The following is a 15,140-nucleotide window of genomic DNA, read 5'->3' as shown; positions in this document are numbered from 1 at the left end:
CTTTATTTTCCTTTCACTTACACTGCATTAGCGTGCAATCGTATCATTCCTGTTTCTTTGTTTTGTTCTGCACTGCAGAGTTCACCTAGCAGTCAGGATGACCAGACCGATGGTGGAACTGACCAAACCGTACTTCAAAAGCTACGTCAAATGCGAGACGAAATCAATGGAATGATAGGTCAAATTGAACATAGTACTGTATAAAGGTATAGGAAAAGTAAACAGAAACAGCGAGCGGAATTGTGTATGTCTATGCTAAATATTGATTCTCCAGATCTTTCTCGAGTTTTCACTCCCTTTTATTGTTCAATCTCGAATTTTACGTGGGAGAAACAAGTCTAGAACTCAGAGTAATGAAAGAGGATGGTGCACTGATCTGACACTTTTTGGTAACTACCATGATAACAGGGAAAGCTGTCAGTGGTACGTAGTATAATGGCGAACTTACCTCTCATTGGGCCCTAAGCTACAGTACTACCTTGTTCTATAAGACATGGCCTGACCACTGGACCATTACATGCTCACTTTCTCACCCCTCCAAAAATACCCACGAATTGTTTTCAGACGCGCCATTTTGTTTCATATTTTAAAAGAGAAAACACAATTCGGTCAAAGTAGATGAGTCACTGACCAGTTCATGCAGTGCAAATATCGATAATGCAAAACGTCCCGAAGCTTAGCTTCATTACTTTTCTATCATGTTTTCGTCACCTTTTTTCCTGCGTAAAACTCTTTATATTGGAATAGGCTTTAATCCGAATTTTTAGTTTGGAATCACAATTCAATCTATCTTGATTTAGATGGAGCGAGTGCAAGAAAATTATCGTATTTCTTGAAATGAACAATATGAATGACTTTTTTAAAAATCTTTTATGTAGGCCTATATTAGACCGCTTACATAACCAAGATCGCTCCGACCATCTTATTATGCATTATACATGTTATAAAGTAGTCGAAACGATGTTTAGATTCAATATTTTATTAGCCTGCATTTCCGTAATTTCTTTTCCTTGTAATTCTTATTATTTTTTATCAAAAATGATAACGATCACCAAAGATCTTATAAAGGCAATCGTCGAGAGAGGATAGAATATGTTCGAGGTGTTATATTTCTTACTAAAACAATATGAATACCTTGTTGGAAATTCTATTGTGTATTTGATCATCAAAATGGCTGAATTTGCTTGTTTTCTTAATTGTGTTGCGCTTTCTTTCCTTTATGACAACACAACAATTCCTTATACGATTATGCATAAAAAACAATCAGATTTAGAAGATGGATGGCACATGTGTGTGTGTGTGTGGGGGGGGGCATAATGCTTTCATTTATCCACAAACTCTTTCTTGAACTTTGTTTTGTTGAGCTTGCCAACCGTACTTATTCACCGTACGACGTAGGAGTAGCATTAGCGAGATTTTTTTTTGATGTTACAAGCGTACTATAATATTTCTGACAAATCATTACGATCTTACGATCACGGTTTGGTACGGAAATGAAAACGGGACAATGTTTTCGTAAAGCACAAGTGATTAGTTATATTATATCTAGATGAGATGTTATATAAAAAATGTCATTTTTGGCAGATTGTTTTCCGATGATTGAATTGACTTGAAATAAATAAAATAATGCAGAAATCAATCATGTGTACGTATGTATTTCATTTCATTTCAAGAACAGGACGATAACAAAATCCAGAATGCATTTGAATCATTTATAGAACATAACTGGTTAATCATTTTATTCTTACATTTTCTTTTCGTGACAGAAACAACAACAAATATATTAAACCGCTCAATATCAAACAGAAAAAAGTCAATCGTTATAAAAGAGGGCAAAATAAATGAAATAAATTCATTTAAAAATAAGAAATAATATAGAAGATAATTTTCCAGTAGAGCCTACTTGCATTTCTAATAGGACTGAAGCATTCAAAGGGTTATGGATATGACGTGTTAAACATAGGTAAAATTATAATCATACAAGACTTAATCAAAAGACAGTCAAAACGGCTCATTGGTCAAAGCGTTGCATGTAACACTTGATACAAGAGGCGTGATTAACTTGGCAGACACTTTAAAATATGACCTTCACTCTTCTAATGACTATTTTTTCAATTTTCATCATAAAATCTAATCCAGTTAGATTGCTAAATCGACAGAAAAACTGGTGAATAAATGGAATTATGAGTATACTCCCACAGGCCTACGTGAGGTCTATGGTATTTGCAGCTCGTTCAGTTGATAATTGGTGTAATATAATTTCAAAGCAAACACACTGAATACAAAGGTGCATGATAATCTAAGCATCCACCCTTGTCTCTTTCTTCAATAAGTATTGCAAACCTTTGGACTCAAATACATGGCTTATCAAATATGATACTTCATGTGCAAACAAAAAATCTGACGAAATTACTGCTTTACCACATTTATCCAGTATTTTGCAAACTGTTTGAATATTATAGTGATACATAAATCTGCCATTTTTCTGTTAAATCAAACATGCTTAAAGTGGTCATCCATGGTGAAAATAATATGATTCGAAAAAAGTAAGACATCAGACAAACAATATAATGAAAGATTGATCTAAATCGGACAAGAATAACAAAGTTATGACATGTTAAATATTTGAATTATTTCGGTGAAACGGTTCTATGGATGCATTAATATTCAATGAGCAAATTGATGATGTCATATCCCCAACTCTGTCTTTTATAATTGTTTTGTCCTCCAAGAATTATAGAAATTTTATTCAACAACTTACTGACTGCATTTGATTTTCGTTACTGGAAATTATTGTATTACAAGGGGGCCACAATCATACAAACATGTGTAAAAATATCGGTACAATTACGATTTCAGGGAATACCGTAAGGAATTTGAAAGAGGGGACATGGCATCAATTTACCCAATGAATATTCATGGCAATGTGCATAATAACTGTTTTTTTAAAAAATATTGCTATTAAGTGTAAGATTCAGTAACTTCGTTATTTGTTATCCGATTTCGATGAAAATGTTTAGCATTTTGTTCAGTGAATTTTGCTCTATTTATTTAGATGTAATTATTTTTAACCGGTTCCCTTTTAACAATTCACTCCAAAGTGTTGTATTATATGGGCTGTATTTGACATGTTTAAGTGGACATGATATAGGCAATAAACCATTCAGGATAGTTAACTTGAAGAGAAACCACATGAAAAAAAATAAACCGTTATACTAAAACTTACATCTAGTAAGATTGGGTGTCGTATCTTTGTTTTTATTTCCTTTTGTTAGCTCTTGTGGATTTTTTTTTGATGCAAAAAAAATTTGGCATTTGAATTCTGAAAATATGGATTAGTTTGGTACACGAAGTACAGTATACTAGATTACACTTCCGAAATAGAAATCATCATAGTGCGGCTTTTTATACCGTTGAACAGTTTCGATCAAAAAAAAAAAATTGACTTTACAAAGAAAATGTTAACAGGGTGAATAAATCGTGCTCTGTACTGGTTCAGAACTTCAGTTACGCAAATTGTACTGTGAAAACATATTCATATTTTCATATTTTACTAAATCTTTTAGGCAATACAAATTTCTTTAACATGGATTTTAAAAAGAGATGACTGTAGTTCGACTGACAAATTGCATCATCATGCTTATAATGAAATATATTTTAAACTTTAAGTCAAATGAATGAGAGCAACATGAGTTCAATGACCGGCCACTTCATGCTCACAAAAAAAAAAATCTGGTGGCATGAGGCCTTTTCTCTACTAGGTTCATACCTATTCCGATGGGATGTCGGCAATGGTTCTAATGATTCGATTCAAGGCAATTATTCAGATTAACAATGGAAAAGAATGTTCAATAAATACACATTTCCATCAGTCTTTTGTTGTGTCAGAATGGAACAGATAATCTCTATTTCCATTTGATTAATTTGATGATAAGACTATCATTTAAAAGTATAGTATTTTTTCACTAACATCCTCATAACCTACGATTGTGTCCTGAAGATTTTGCAGTGACGAAGGTCTTCTGATCGGAATGAATATTCGATGCTTCCTCCTGTCTCGGACCTCCTTTTATCTCAAGATTAGCAAGTCCTTTTGTCTGTAAATATATAGATAATATACATGCTACTTTACACGTATATCTAGCATTGATCAATTTCAATATTTGATTAAACTTGTTCAACTTTCATTTTTTTCAAAGGTTAAAGACACGCAGTGTTTCAAGATTATAATGTCTAATAGAAAATGCATATTTCAATGGTTATAATAAAAAAAAATCGGAATTAGTTATAGATATGAATTCAAGTTCATAGTGACCGGCAACTATTGATAACTTCAGTCCCCACCTTCCTGCAATTTCATGATTTCTAATAATACATTTCGAAAATGTAGTCGCATGAATCATGCTAAATACATTGAAGATTTACGATCTTCGGCACGTGTTACAGTATTAATACCACAATATTTTTCATAAAAAAACCTGATTCCAGTCAGCTTCCAAATAGCCACATCATACCGACATGACGGCCATGTGGCAAGAAATCAAATTTTTGACCGACCTCGAGCGAGAGATTCCAATTCGTCATTTGCTTTGCGATGAATTTCAGGGAGACATAAAACATCAAGCATTCTCTAAAAGGAAGTTTGAAGAAGGCCAGTAGACTACGTTATCGTAATATCCATTTTCTGGTGATATTTAGATCTTCAAGAAACTGAAATTTAGGGCTTTATGTCCAAGCCATTGCTGAAATAAGCCGACCCACCCAGCTTTAGGGTTATCTTCTTGCTGTAATGATAATAAAATGAATTTATATAACCAAATATATTTAACAATTATGACTTTCAATTTACCTGCATCTCAATCCGGCTATCTAAAGATCCCACTGATTTGTCTTCAGTTGAGTTGTTCCCTTTCTCGATCGCCTGTAGAGCTTCAATTAATTTGTCTGAAGATGAGAAGTCCATTTTAAGAGCGTGTTCGGCCAAAATCTGACGCACGGACGCCTCGGCGAATCCATTCTTTAGAATAAATTCTACAGTTGCGCTACCCATCAGCTTGTCCATCCGATTTGTAGGTACTTCTATTGAAAATACATAGGAAATCATATACAATATCGGTTAAATATCACGTGAGATATCAATCTCACGAGATAATATCAAAACTTGTGTATACAGGAGGTGTATAGGATTGTGACTAAACAAAAAGAGCGTTCCAGATTTTGCAAAAGCATCTTACCTCTATTTTCTTTCCCGGTATGTTGTGATTATGAAATTCATGTACTAAAGCGACATTTGGTTCGTTACATATGAATTCAATTTTAGGTTTCTTTGACACGTTTGTGCATGTAATATATATATTTGACATGAAATAACTTTTGGAATACCTTCTGCATAACCCGAAGCCGTATCTGCCCTGGGCACAGGTGTAGAAGCTGACGAGGTGTCTGAAGTCGGGGTTCCTTGTTCTGCCGCATTCACTTTTGATTTCCTGCAGTATTCCTGTCAAGAAAGTGTAGATTATCTTTACATATACAAAATATTTCGATTGATTTCTATCTCACAAAATAAATTCAGCAAGGTTACAATTTTTAAATTAGATTTGAAAAACTTGCATGAATAATGAGATAATTTCAAGATGATTCTGTTTTCCATTAACTGTATCTATGAAATAAAATAAGTTGCAGCAATGATGATCTTTGATGATGCAAAATAAATTTCTTATCCTGGAACTTGATTGTCTTTTATTTCATTTTTGGTAAGAATCAAGATTTTCGTTGGCTGAGTGTTACTGTTATCATTATGATCGTGGCTAATTATTGTAAAATATGTATATTTCTAGGTGGAACGAATAAACAAAACAAGTGGAATGCCTCTGGCCGTCTCACCTGCATCACGCGGTTCAATATAGCAACAGTGCTGACTTTGAAAACTACTCTAAATCGCACAATATGTTCAGTGATACATGGTTACTTTTATGTCCACTTTTTATGAACTAGACCAATAAACTTACAGAGATATGATGGTTATTCAACAAAAAACCCAAATATGGCCAAAGTTCATTGACCTTACATGACCTTTGACCTTGATCATGTGACCTGAAACTCGCCGCGGGATGTTTAGTAATACTTGATTACTCTTACATGTATGTACAAGTTTCATGAATCAGATCCATAAACTTTCAAAGTTATGATGGTAATTCAACAGATAACCCCAATTCGGCCAAAGTTCATTGACCTTTGACCTTGGTCATGTGACCTGAAACGCGCACAGGATGTTCAGTGATACTTGATTACTCTAATGTCCAAGTTTAATGAACTAGACCAATAAACTTTCAAAGTTACGATGGTAATTCAACAGATACCCCCGATTCGGCCAAAGCTCATTGACCCTAAATGACCTTTGACCTTAATCATGAGAGCTGAAACTTGCACAAATGTTCAGTGATGCTTGGTTATTAATATGTCCAAGTTTCATGAATCAGATCCATAAACTTTCAAAGTTTCAACAGATATCCCCAATTTGGCCAAAGTTCATTGACCCTAAATGACCTTTGACCTTGGTCATGTGACGTGAAACTCATGCAGGATGTTTAGTGATACTTGATTAACCTTATGCTTAAGTTTCATGAACTAGGTCCATATATTTTTTAAGTTATGATGACATTTCAAAAACTGAACCTCAGGTTAAGATTTCGATGTTGATTCCTCCAACATGGTCTAAGTTCATTGACCCTAAATGACCTTTGACCTTAATCATGTGACATGAAACTCTAATAGGATGTTCAGTAATACTTGATTAACCTTATGGCCAAGTTTCATGAACTAGGTCCATATACTTTCCAAGTTATGATGTCATTTCAAAAACTTAACCTCAGGTTAAGATTTGATGTAGACGCCGCCGCCGCCGCCGCCGTCGCCGTCGCGTCGGAAAAGCGGCGCCTATAGTCTCACTCTGCTTTGCAGGTGAGACAAAAACCACGCCGATTATTATGTAATTGTTCGTATTGTAAAAGAGAAATAGCTGCAAACCTATATTATATGAAATAGGTAAACTTTAGTCTCACTTACCTGTACTTCGTCAACAAAAATTTTGCCCTTCATTGCAAGAAGCCATTCGCACGTTGGATAGGATTGGGCGTGCTCACTCCAAGGCTCATCATCCTCTTCCCAACACATATGACCACCTCCGCAATGGAAACATCTAACTCCATCTTTGGGACCTGTAGTTAAATCAATGTGCAGATGCGGGATGATGAACAGTGTTTTCCTGTTTTCCAGAGGGGACGATACATGACTCCAGAATTGAAAGCATGATACGTATTTTTTTTCTGTCCAAAAGGGGGCACAAGAGGTCACCATTTGTGTTTGATGAATATGTCAGAGCAAATTTTCGATGAAAAAATTAAAGTAAAGCCGAATAAAGAATGAATAGAATATATCAAGGAAAGCCACATTCGTAGGTTCCGTGAAATAATGTAAAATAAAGTATACCATTAATTCTCACTCCGGTCGATGTATACATGTATTGACCCCTAAATGATTGTGATAAAAGTTTCATCTGTGTGTGTTTTGGGGGGAGGTACTATTTGTCTTCTCGAATAGGCTATATAAGAAAACGTACAGCAGGGAAAAGGGCTATTTTCAAGATGAGGTCCAATACGGGCATAATCTACTACCTTTTTCATCCACAAGACCAATTTCGGTAAAGGGAGCGCAGAACCGTGGATGGGGCTTTAGCACACACTTCTTTCCAAAACTTTGTACACAATTCAAGAATTACCATCTGGGATCCGTAACAACAACAAAAAATCATCGTACTTTTTTACGATTGACTTTATTGACTACCATATAACTTTATTGACTAACATATATATAAATACAATCAAGCATATGATTAATCGCTAAACTTTGTGTTGCGGGACCCTGATTGTGATGTTTTTGCATGGTCACCCCCCCCCCCTTCAAAACTGTTCAGCGGGCCCTGTATCACATGACTTAGATAGTGAAAATAACTGATGAAACAGGTTAGAATAATGATTAAAAAAATCTACAGGACACTTGAAAATTCAAAAAGCCTTTTAAATGGCTGCCGTATTGAAGGAATGATTTTGGTGGTTACACCATGTAATAGCGTATTTAGGGCCGGCACTTTGAGGTACACAAGTTGGCGTATGAGGGTAAATGTCTAAACGGTTGTGAATGAACGAAGCCAGTAAGAGGATAATTTAAAATTCAAACGAAAATTGTTTTTTTTTTTATAGATTTTATCACACCCTTTTCTTTTCTTTCTTGGTCTTGGCACTTTTGTAACAAGACAACTTGAAGATTTAAATTTTAATTGAGCTTTCGTTTAGACTAATTAAGCGTTTTGTTATTCTTTAAGTTTGTTTGTTATTCTTACCAGTATAGAAAAACCCAGCGTTTGCCAGCCACCTTGTCTCGGAAGAAGGTAATTTGAATTCATCTGACCATTTATCTCGGAAAGTTTCTAGCCGCGTCTCTTCCTTTGTAAAATCTGGACAATTAATGACAGTTGAATAAAGTCTACAAAAGACAAGTACATGGTCAACATTCGTATTCTGGAAGACGTGTCCATCAGTTTCCTCAGAACCTCCTCTTTTCTCTCCAACGGGAATGGGAACATTTATTTTGTCCTGGTTCTTTACCATGTCACAATGTGGATACATGTTTTTATGTTCACCCATGGCAGTGTCGCCCTCTTCCCAGCCCTCAATCTGTCCACCACATGAAAAGCATTTCACTCTGTCCAGTACTCCCACGTAAAAGAATCCAGCCTTTGCCAGCTCTCTTGGCTTTACAGGGCATGTTTCACTCCAAGCTTTAAATGTCTGTCTTCTTTCAGCTTCATATTTCATTTTATCGGGCCGATGTCTCACATGAAATTTGCCACGCACCTTAGTGCGTGTTTGCTTCTCGTTTAGAGGCATTTTCTCTTTTATCTAATCAAATATAATTCCATTATTATATATATGTAGGCCTTCCAAACAGCGTGAATTCGGCAGCACCTCGGCACCTGCAAATGCATGAGCACAAAAAGGTTTTTGAATTATCACTGCGGGGAAACAATTTAAATTGTAATTGTAAAGGGGAATGTCTCAGTGACAAAATGATAATGAAATGAACACAGATTCCACAAAATATTATTTTGTTTGCATTCATCATCTTATCCAAAATCATACTGTAAAGCAAGGCGCCATTGGTGTCTATGGGTGGCGGGGGAGGGGGATGGGGTGTATGAGGGATAATACCTCCCTCAATATTTCAGGTAGGGTATTTCCCATGTTATCATCCCCAAAAACATAAGGTATGATAAAAGTAGTAGTACTACTAGTAGTAATAATAATGAAAATGATGGTAATGATAATTATAATAATAACAATGATAATTATTGTAATTAAAATAATATAAGTAGTAATAATAATAATCATCATCATGATGCTAGTGATGGATATTGTATTTACGCAAAGTGACCATTGATAATGATTTTCTCATATTCATTGCCATTGCATGAAAATATTTCTTTCGAAACTGCTACAAACAGATAATTGGAGAAAATACAAAAGAAATGGGAATTAAAATTGAGTGTATAAAATGGAAAATTATTATGAAAATCTATAAGAGTCGCCAAAAAAATATTGTGGATCAATTGTTCGCGCTCTCATTATTTGTTTAGTCCTAATAAAGTACCTAGTCTTGTTGTAGCAATAAAGCTTTAAAACTTTGGTCTTGAGGACTATAATCCCCACTTGCTTACAGACGTAGGGTTCAGAGGCCATGGACCACCTCCAAAAAGCTCTACCACAAAGAAAGAAGGAGAAAGGAAAGAAAGGACAAGCATTGCTCGCTCACAGCTTTGGGGGGTTTAATTTTGCCCTTTGCGCCATGTCCAACCCTCTAAAACTGTTTGATTCGTACAGCTTCTGACCCCACTTAAACTGAAGGGGAAAAATGCCTCAAAGGGAACAACAAATGTGCCGGTCTCCCCCCCCAAAAAAAAAAGAACGATCGACAGAAATGCATGACGCCATACTGTCCATGTTGTAAGATGTCTGTTTGCTTTTGCTGAAAAGATGATAATGACTGAACTTCAAAATTTACTAAATCGCGATGCACAAATCGCACAATCCTTTTGGTTGTATTTTTTGACCATCATAATCAAGATCTCACGTTCCATGAAACCCCGAACAATATAAGTATTTCTGAAATACATGATTATAGTAAGAATTAGATTTAACGAATTTTATTCAGTTTTCTAATACTTATATAATAAAAAAAAATAAAAATGTAAGTATGGAATTGAAATGAACTCTGAACTTAATGTAACTTTAAATAGGCACTCATAAAACTTTTTTTGAAGGTAACATGTTCTATACATTCGCATGGGCGGAAATCTCAGGTCCCCCTACCTTTTTGGAAAGGGGGACATAATATCAAATATCCCCCTACTATTTGTGGTCTTTTATTATGGAAAAAATACACAATTCAAAATCGAAATTATACACATGGGCATTTTCACGGTAACTGACGTTACAAAGCACAATTTTACACACTTTTCATTGTGTGTATGATTATCTCTTAAACAACAAATGATGGGAGTTTTGCTTTAAAGCCATTGTCAATTCCATAACTAATAAAAATGACGAAAAAAGAAAATCACCTCTGGATACTTATAAGTAAATTTGGTGCATAGATAGTAGACCAGAATGTTCCATAGCCCATAAGAACATACCTTTGTTAAACCAATTCATTTTCCCTTTATTCCACATTTACTTGGAATATAAGAATATTTTCACTGTTCGCGTACTCAGTATAAAGAATAGTTTTCATGAGTTATGGTGAATCCTTCGCTATGAGTTTGAACTGTATTTGATCCCCCAAATTTGTTTTTAGATAGTCTATTAACGAGACTTTTATATTCCATTTATACACGAAATTCCTGCCGTGGGATGGGTCATCATAGGCAGGCGTGTATGCAGGGGGGGGGGGGGGGCACTGGAGGCACGTGCCCCCCCCTTGAGAAGCAAAATTTGTAATGTAAAAATGCCTTTAAAATAGAAGACCTATTTTTTGCTTGTCAATTTTTCTCGGGTATGAAATATCCTTAATTTGTGATTTTTTTATATCAAATCTCTGCATTTTAGCATACCAAGCTAATTACCAAGAGGGTGCTGCTTATGGTGTAAAAAATATCCAACAACACTTCCGCCTCCAAGGGTTATGACCATCAAGCCGTTTATATCATATTGGATGCAGTGGTAAAGGTTCAGGGTCTTCTTTTATGCAAAGAATCTGAACCAGAACTGAACTGAACTGAACTGAAACTTTATTCTGCCAACCCGTTTAAGAGTATGAGAGTATACACAGTTATACATACATCATACATTCATACATAGTATGCGTACGTACATTAATACATACATAACAAAACATGAATAAATATACAAAGCTGTAACAAGATGGCAAGAAAAGGAGATGAAAGCCTTGAATGCAAAAGATAATATCGTTGGACACATAAATAACAAAAAAGATAGAAAAGGATATAATAACTTATTAATATTTAGGTATATACAGTCCCCCTCGATCGACCCCAAATTGGTTTACCAGTCAAAACAAGATTATTATTGATTTTGATAATCAGTGTCATATTCAGTTCCAAGCCTGGGAACGCGTGCTTAATATTGCCATTCAAATATTAAAAAAGAATAGTACATACGACATTACAGATAAGGACATAATATTTAACCACAATTTTTCGTGACAATTTCATTGTCTAAGCTTTCCCCGCTATGTTCTCTATGTTTTTCCCCGTCCCCTAACCCTCTCTGTCTCTCCACCTCTCTTATGTCTACATTTCCTCCTTTTGGCATCGGTAAACCTGGCAAAACTTTAGAAATAAAAAAAACCAGCCAGACAAAAAGAAATGTTATGAAAGGATGAATGAGAATAGTGCAGTTTCATTTTGCCCCTGATAAATTGAATGAAAAACATTTCTGTCGTTTGATTTCTTTTTAAAAAGCGTTCACGGTACACCTCCGACGAATTCGTAAATAGCATTGTTCGGCCGATGAAGACATAATGATATGATGAAATGTCTAACCGTGACATGCAGTTCTAATTTATTCTATGTACATGCGGGGGCTTTTTGACAATTCATTGCAAGACGGTTTAAGACTGGCCATATTTTACCTAGAGCTATCAGCTAGTTGAATCCCTATTCTGTTCATGATTCGAGAAAGTATTACGAATGTCCCAGTCCTTAGGTACTTCCTATCCTGTTCATGATTTGAAAAAGTGTCACGAATGTCTAGTTTTTAGGTTAGAAAATCAAGAACTTTCAGCTCGCGCTTCGCGCTCGTATTAATGGTTTAGGTAGGTTCGAATCTAGGTCATTATCTAAAAAAATGTTTAGGATGTTAATTGTTTAGATTCCTATCCTGTTCGTTTTTTAGGTGCCAGGTAATAATGGCAGAGGTAAAACTGGCAGAGGTAAAAACGGCAGAGGTAAAAAGAACAGAGGCATAAATGACAAGAAGTAAAAAATAGAAGATGTGATAATGGCAGGGGTAAAAGTGGTCGAGGTACACTATTAGAAAAAAAAACAGTAGATTCTACAGAAAAATTAAAAAACAGGTTTTACAGAAAAAAATTCCACAATTTTTCTAAAATTTTACAGAACAGATGTTTTAAATGGGGAAAACAGTTTTATTACAATAAATTTGTATAGGTACGCGCACAAAATACCAATTTTCTGTAATTTTACACAAATGCTTGTAAGATTACACAGTGCAGGAAGATTGCAGGTGTTCTCCAGACTCTGTTGCAGGATTTTTTTTATTTTTAAGTATAAAATTTCTAACAGTGTAAAAAATGGCGGAGTTGAAAATGGTAAAGGTAAAGATGGCAGAGGCAAAAATGAAAAAGATATGGGGTGCTGGTTTGTTTTAAAACCCGAGAAAAAAAAGTTTTCACTCCAAAATGAAAGGGGATTTGGTTAAGGAAGAAAATGACACAAAAATTATTTCAACTAAATGAAATTCTTTTAGGTCCGAAAAAGAATTACAACAACAATAATAACAATTAGATAATATTTTTTTTTCTTCTGTTTGAAAAATAACAGAGATTTATATCAAATCTCTGCATTTTAGCATACCAAGCTAATTACCAAGAGGGTGCTGCTTATGGTGTACAAAATATCCAACAACACTTCCGCCTCCAAGGGTTATGACCATCAAGCCGTTTATATCATATTGGATGCAGTGGTAAAGGTTCAGGGTTTTCTTTTATGCAAAGTATCTGAACCAGAACTGAACTGAACTGAAACTTTATTCTGTCGACTCCTTTCGGAGTATGAGAATATACATAGTTATAGATACATTCATACACAGTATGCGTACGTACATTAATACATACATAACAAAACATGAATAAATGTACAAAGCTGTAACAAGATGGCAAAAAGGTGATGAAAGCCTTGAATGCAAAAGATAATACCGTTGAACACATGAATAACAAAAAAGATAGAAAAGGATATAATAACATATTAATATGCAGGTATATACAGTCCCCCTCGATCGACCCCAAATTGGTTTACCAGTCAAAACAAGATTATTATTGATTTCGATAATCAGTTACATATTCAGTTCCAAGCCTGGGAACGCGTGCTTAATATTGCCATTCAAATATTCAAAAAGAATAGCACAGACGACATTACCAATAAGGACATAATATTTAACCACAATCTTTCGTGACAATTTCAACGTCAAAGCTTTCCCCGCTATGTTCTCTATGTTTTTGCCCGTCCCCTAACCCTCTCAGTCTCTCCACCTTTCTTACGTCTACACTTCCTCCTTTTTGCATCGGTAAACCTGGCAAAACTTTAGAAATAAAAAAAAAACAGCCAGACAAAAAGAAATGTTATAAAAGGATGAATAAGAATAGTGCAGTTTCATTTTGCCCTTGATAAATTGAATGAAAAAATATCTGTCGTATGATTTCTTTTTAAAAAGCGTTCACGGTACACCTCCGACGAATTCGTAAATAGCATTGTTAGGCCGATGAAGACATAATGGTATGAGGTAATGTCTAACCGCGACACGCACTTCTAATTTAATCTATGAACATTGCATGGGGGTTTAAGACTGGCCATATTTTACCTAGAGCTGTCAGCTATTATTTAGTTGAATCCCTATTCTGTTCCTGACTCGAAAAAGTATTACGAATGTCCCAGTCTTTAGGTAATTCCTATCCTGTTCATGATTTGAAAAAGTGTCACGAATGTCTAGTTTTTAGGTTGGAAAATCACATGTATGTGTGTGTGTGCGCGCAAGTGTGTGTGTGTGTGTCCCCCTACCTTCAAGGAGAGATTTCCGCGCCCATGTATATTCGAAGTGTAGTAGAACTATTACATTTTTGTCCATCACGCCTATGAAAATTACTTTTGTTTCATCAATATTTCAAGGGAATTTTCATTCTGAAATTGCGCAATGCTGAATACCTTTTTAACATGAACCTTGCTCCACTTAGTATTATGTTTGTTTTGGATTATTGCCATGACACAGAGAGATATCGCACGATTTCAATTGTTGACCTGCTGTTTCGGGTGAATAACATAAATGTAAAATATTTCTTCATAATCTATAATCTATGATCCATAATTTTCTAAATCCATTTTGCATACAGCATTCGTGAAATGAAGATGACTTCCCATCCCTATCATGTCATAAAAATCGCATCACATGGGGGGGGGGGGTCCTCCCTGACTATAACATGATCCCTCTTTTTTCTGTGACACCTCTTCTCTCTCCACCTCTGTTTAGTTCTATTCATCTCTCTCTCTTTCTTTCTCTTCCTATCTCTCCATCTTTTTCCCAAATTATAATATGCCACTTTTATATAGCGATTAATGTTTCTAAGCGCTGCATACTATTACCTAGACTTTAGCATGACTACACTAAACGGGTACTTATTTACAAAACCTGGGTGGAGATTGGTAAATGTAGATAAACGCTTTGCCAAAGGCCCCTAGTGCCATGGTCGGGATTTGAACTCCGGACCTTGTGGTTCAAAGTCCAGCGGATTATCCACCGTGCCACAACAACTTATCCCGTGGATTATCGTGCATT

General features: G+C 35.3%; 2 protein-coding genes across 3 annotated transcripts in view; one reads left to right on the top strand and one right to left on the bottom strand.

Moving 5' to 3' along the window:
• LOC121413423 (transient receptor potential cation channel subfamily A member 1 homolog) overlaps window positions 1-1,635 on the top strand; it is a 31,461-nt gene extending 29,826 nt beyond the window's left edge. For both annotated transcript variants that reach the window (XM_041606236.1, XM_041606237.1), the window contains one exon: window positions 79-1,635. In XM_041606236.1, the coding sequence (XP_041462170.1) occupies window positions 79-204 (126 nt within the window). In that variant the 3' untranslated portion in view covers window positions 205-1,635. The remainder of the gene's footprint in view (window positions 1-78) is intronic.
• On the bottom strand, window positions 866-9,022 carry LOC121413424 (baculoviral IAP repeat-containing protein 7-like). Its single transcript, XM_041606238.1, has 5 exons — window positions 8,399-9,022; window positions 7,066-7,217; window positions 5,383-5,497; window positions 4,850-5,079; window positions 866-4,097 (listed from the first exon to the last, which is right to left on the bottom strand). The coding sequence occupies exons 1-5, from the start codon at window positions 8,943-8,945 to the stop codon at window positions 3,975-3,977; spliced, it is 1,167 nt and encodes a 388-aa protein (XP_041462172.1). The 5' UTR covers window positions 8,946-9,022; the 3' UTR covers window positions 866-3,974.
• Window positions 9,023-15,140: the final 6,118 nt, after the last annotated feature.

This window comes from Lytechinus variegatus, chromosome 4, assembly GCF_018143015.1.
Source record: "Lytechinus variegatus isolate NC3 chromosome 4, Lvar_3.0, whole genome shotgun sequence".
Lineage (NCBI taxonomy): Eukaryota > Metazoa > Echinodermata > Echinoidea > Temnopleuroida > Toxopneustidae > Lytechinus > Lytechinus variegatus.
Note: the sequence above shows the minus strand (reverse complement) of the source record. Positions and strands in the feature narration are given on the sequence as shown.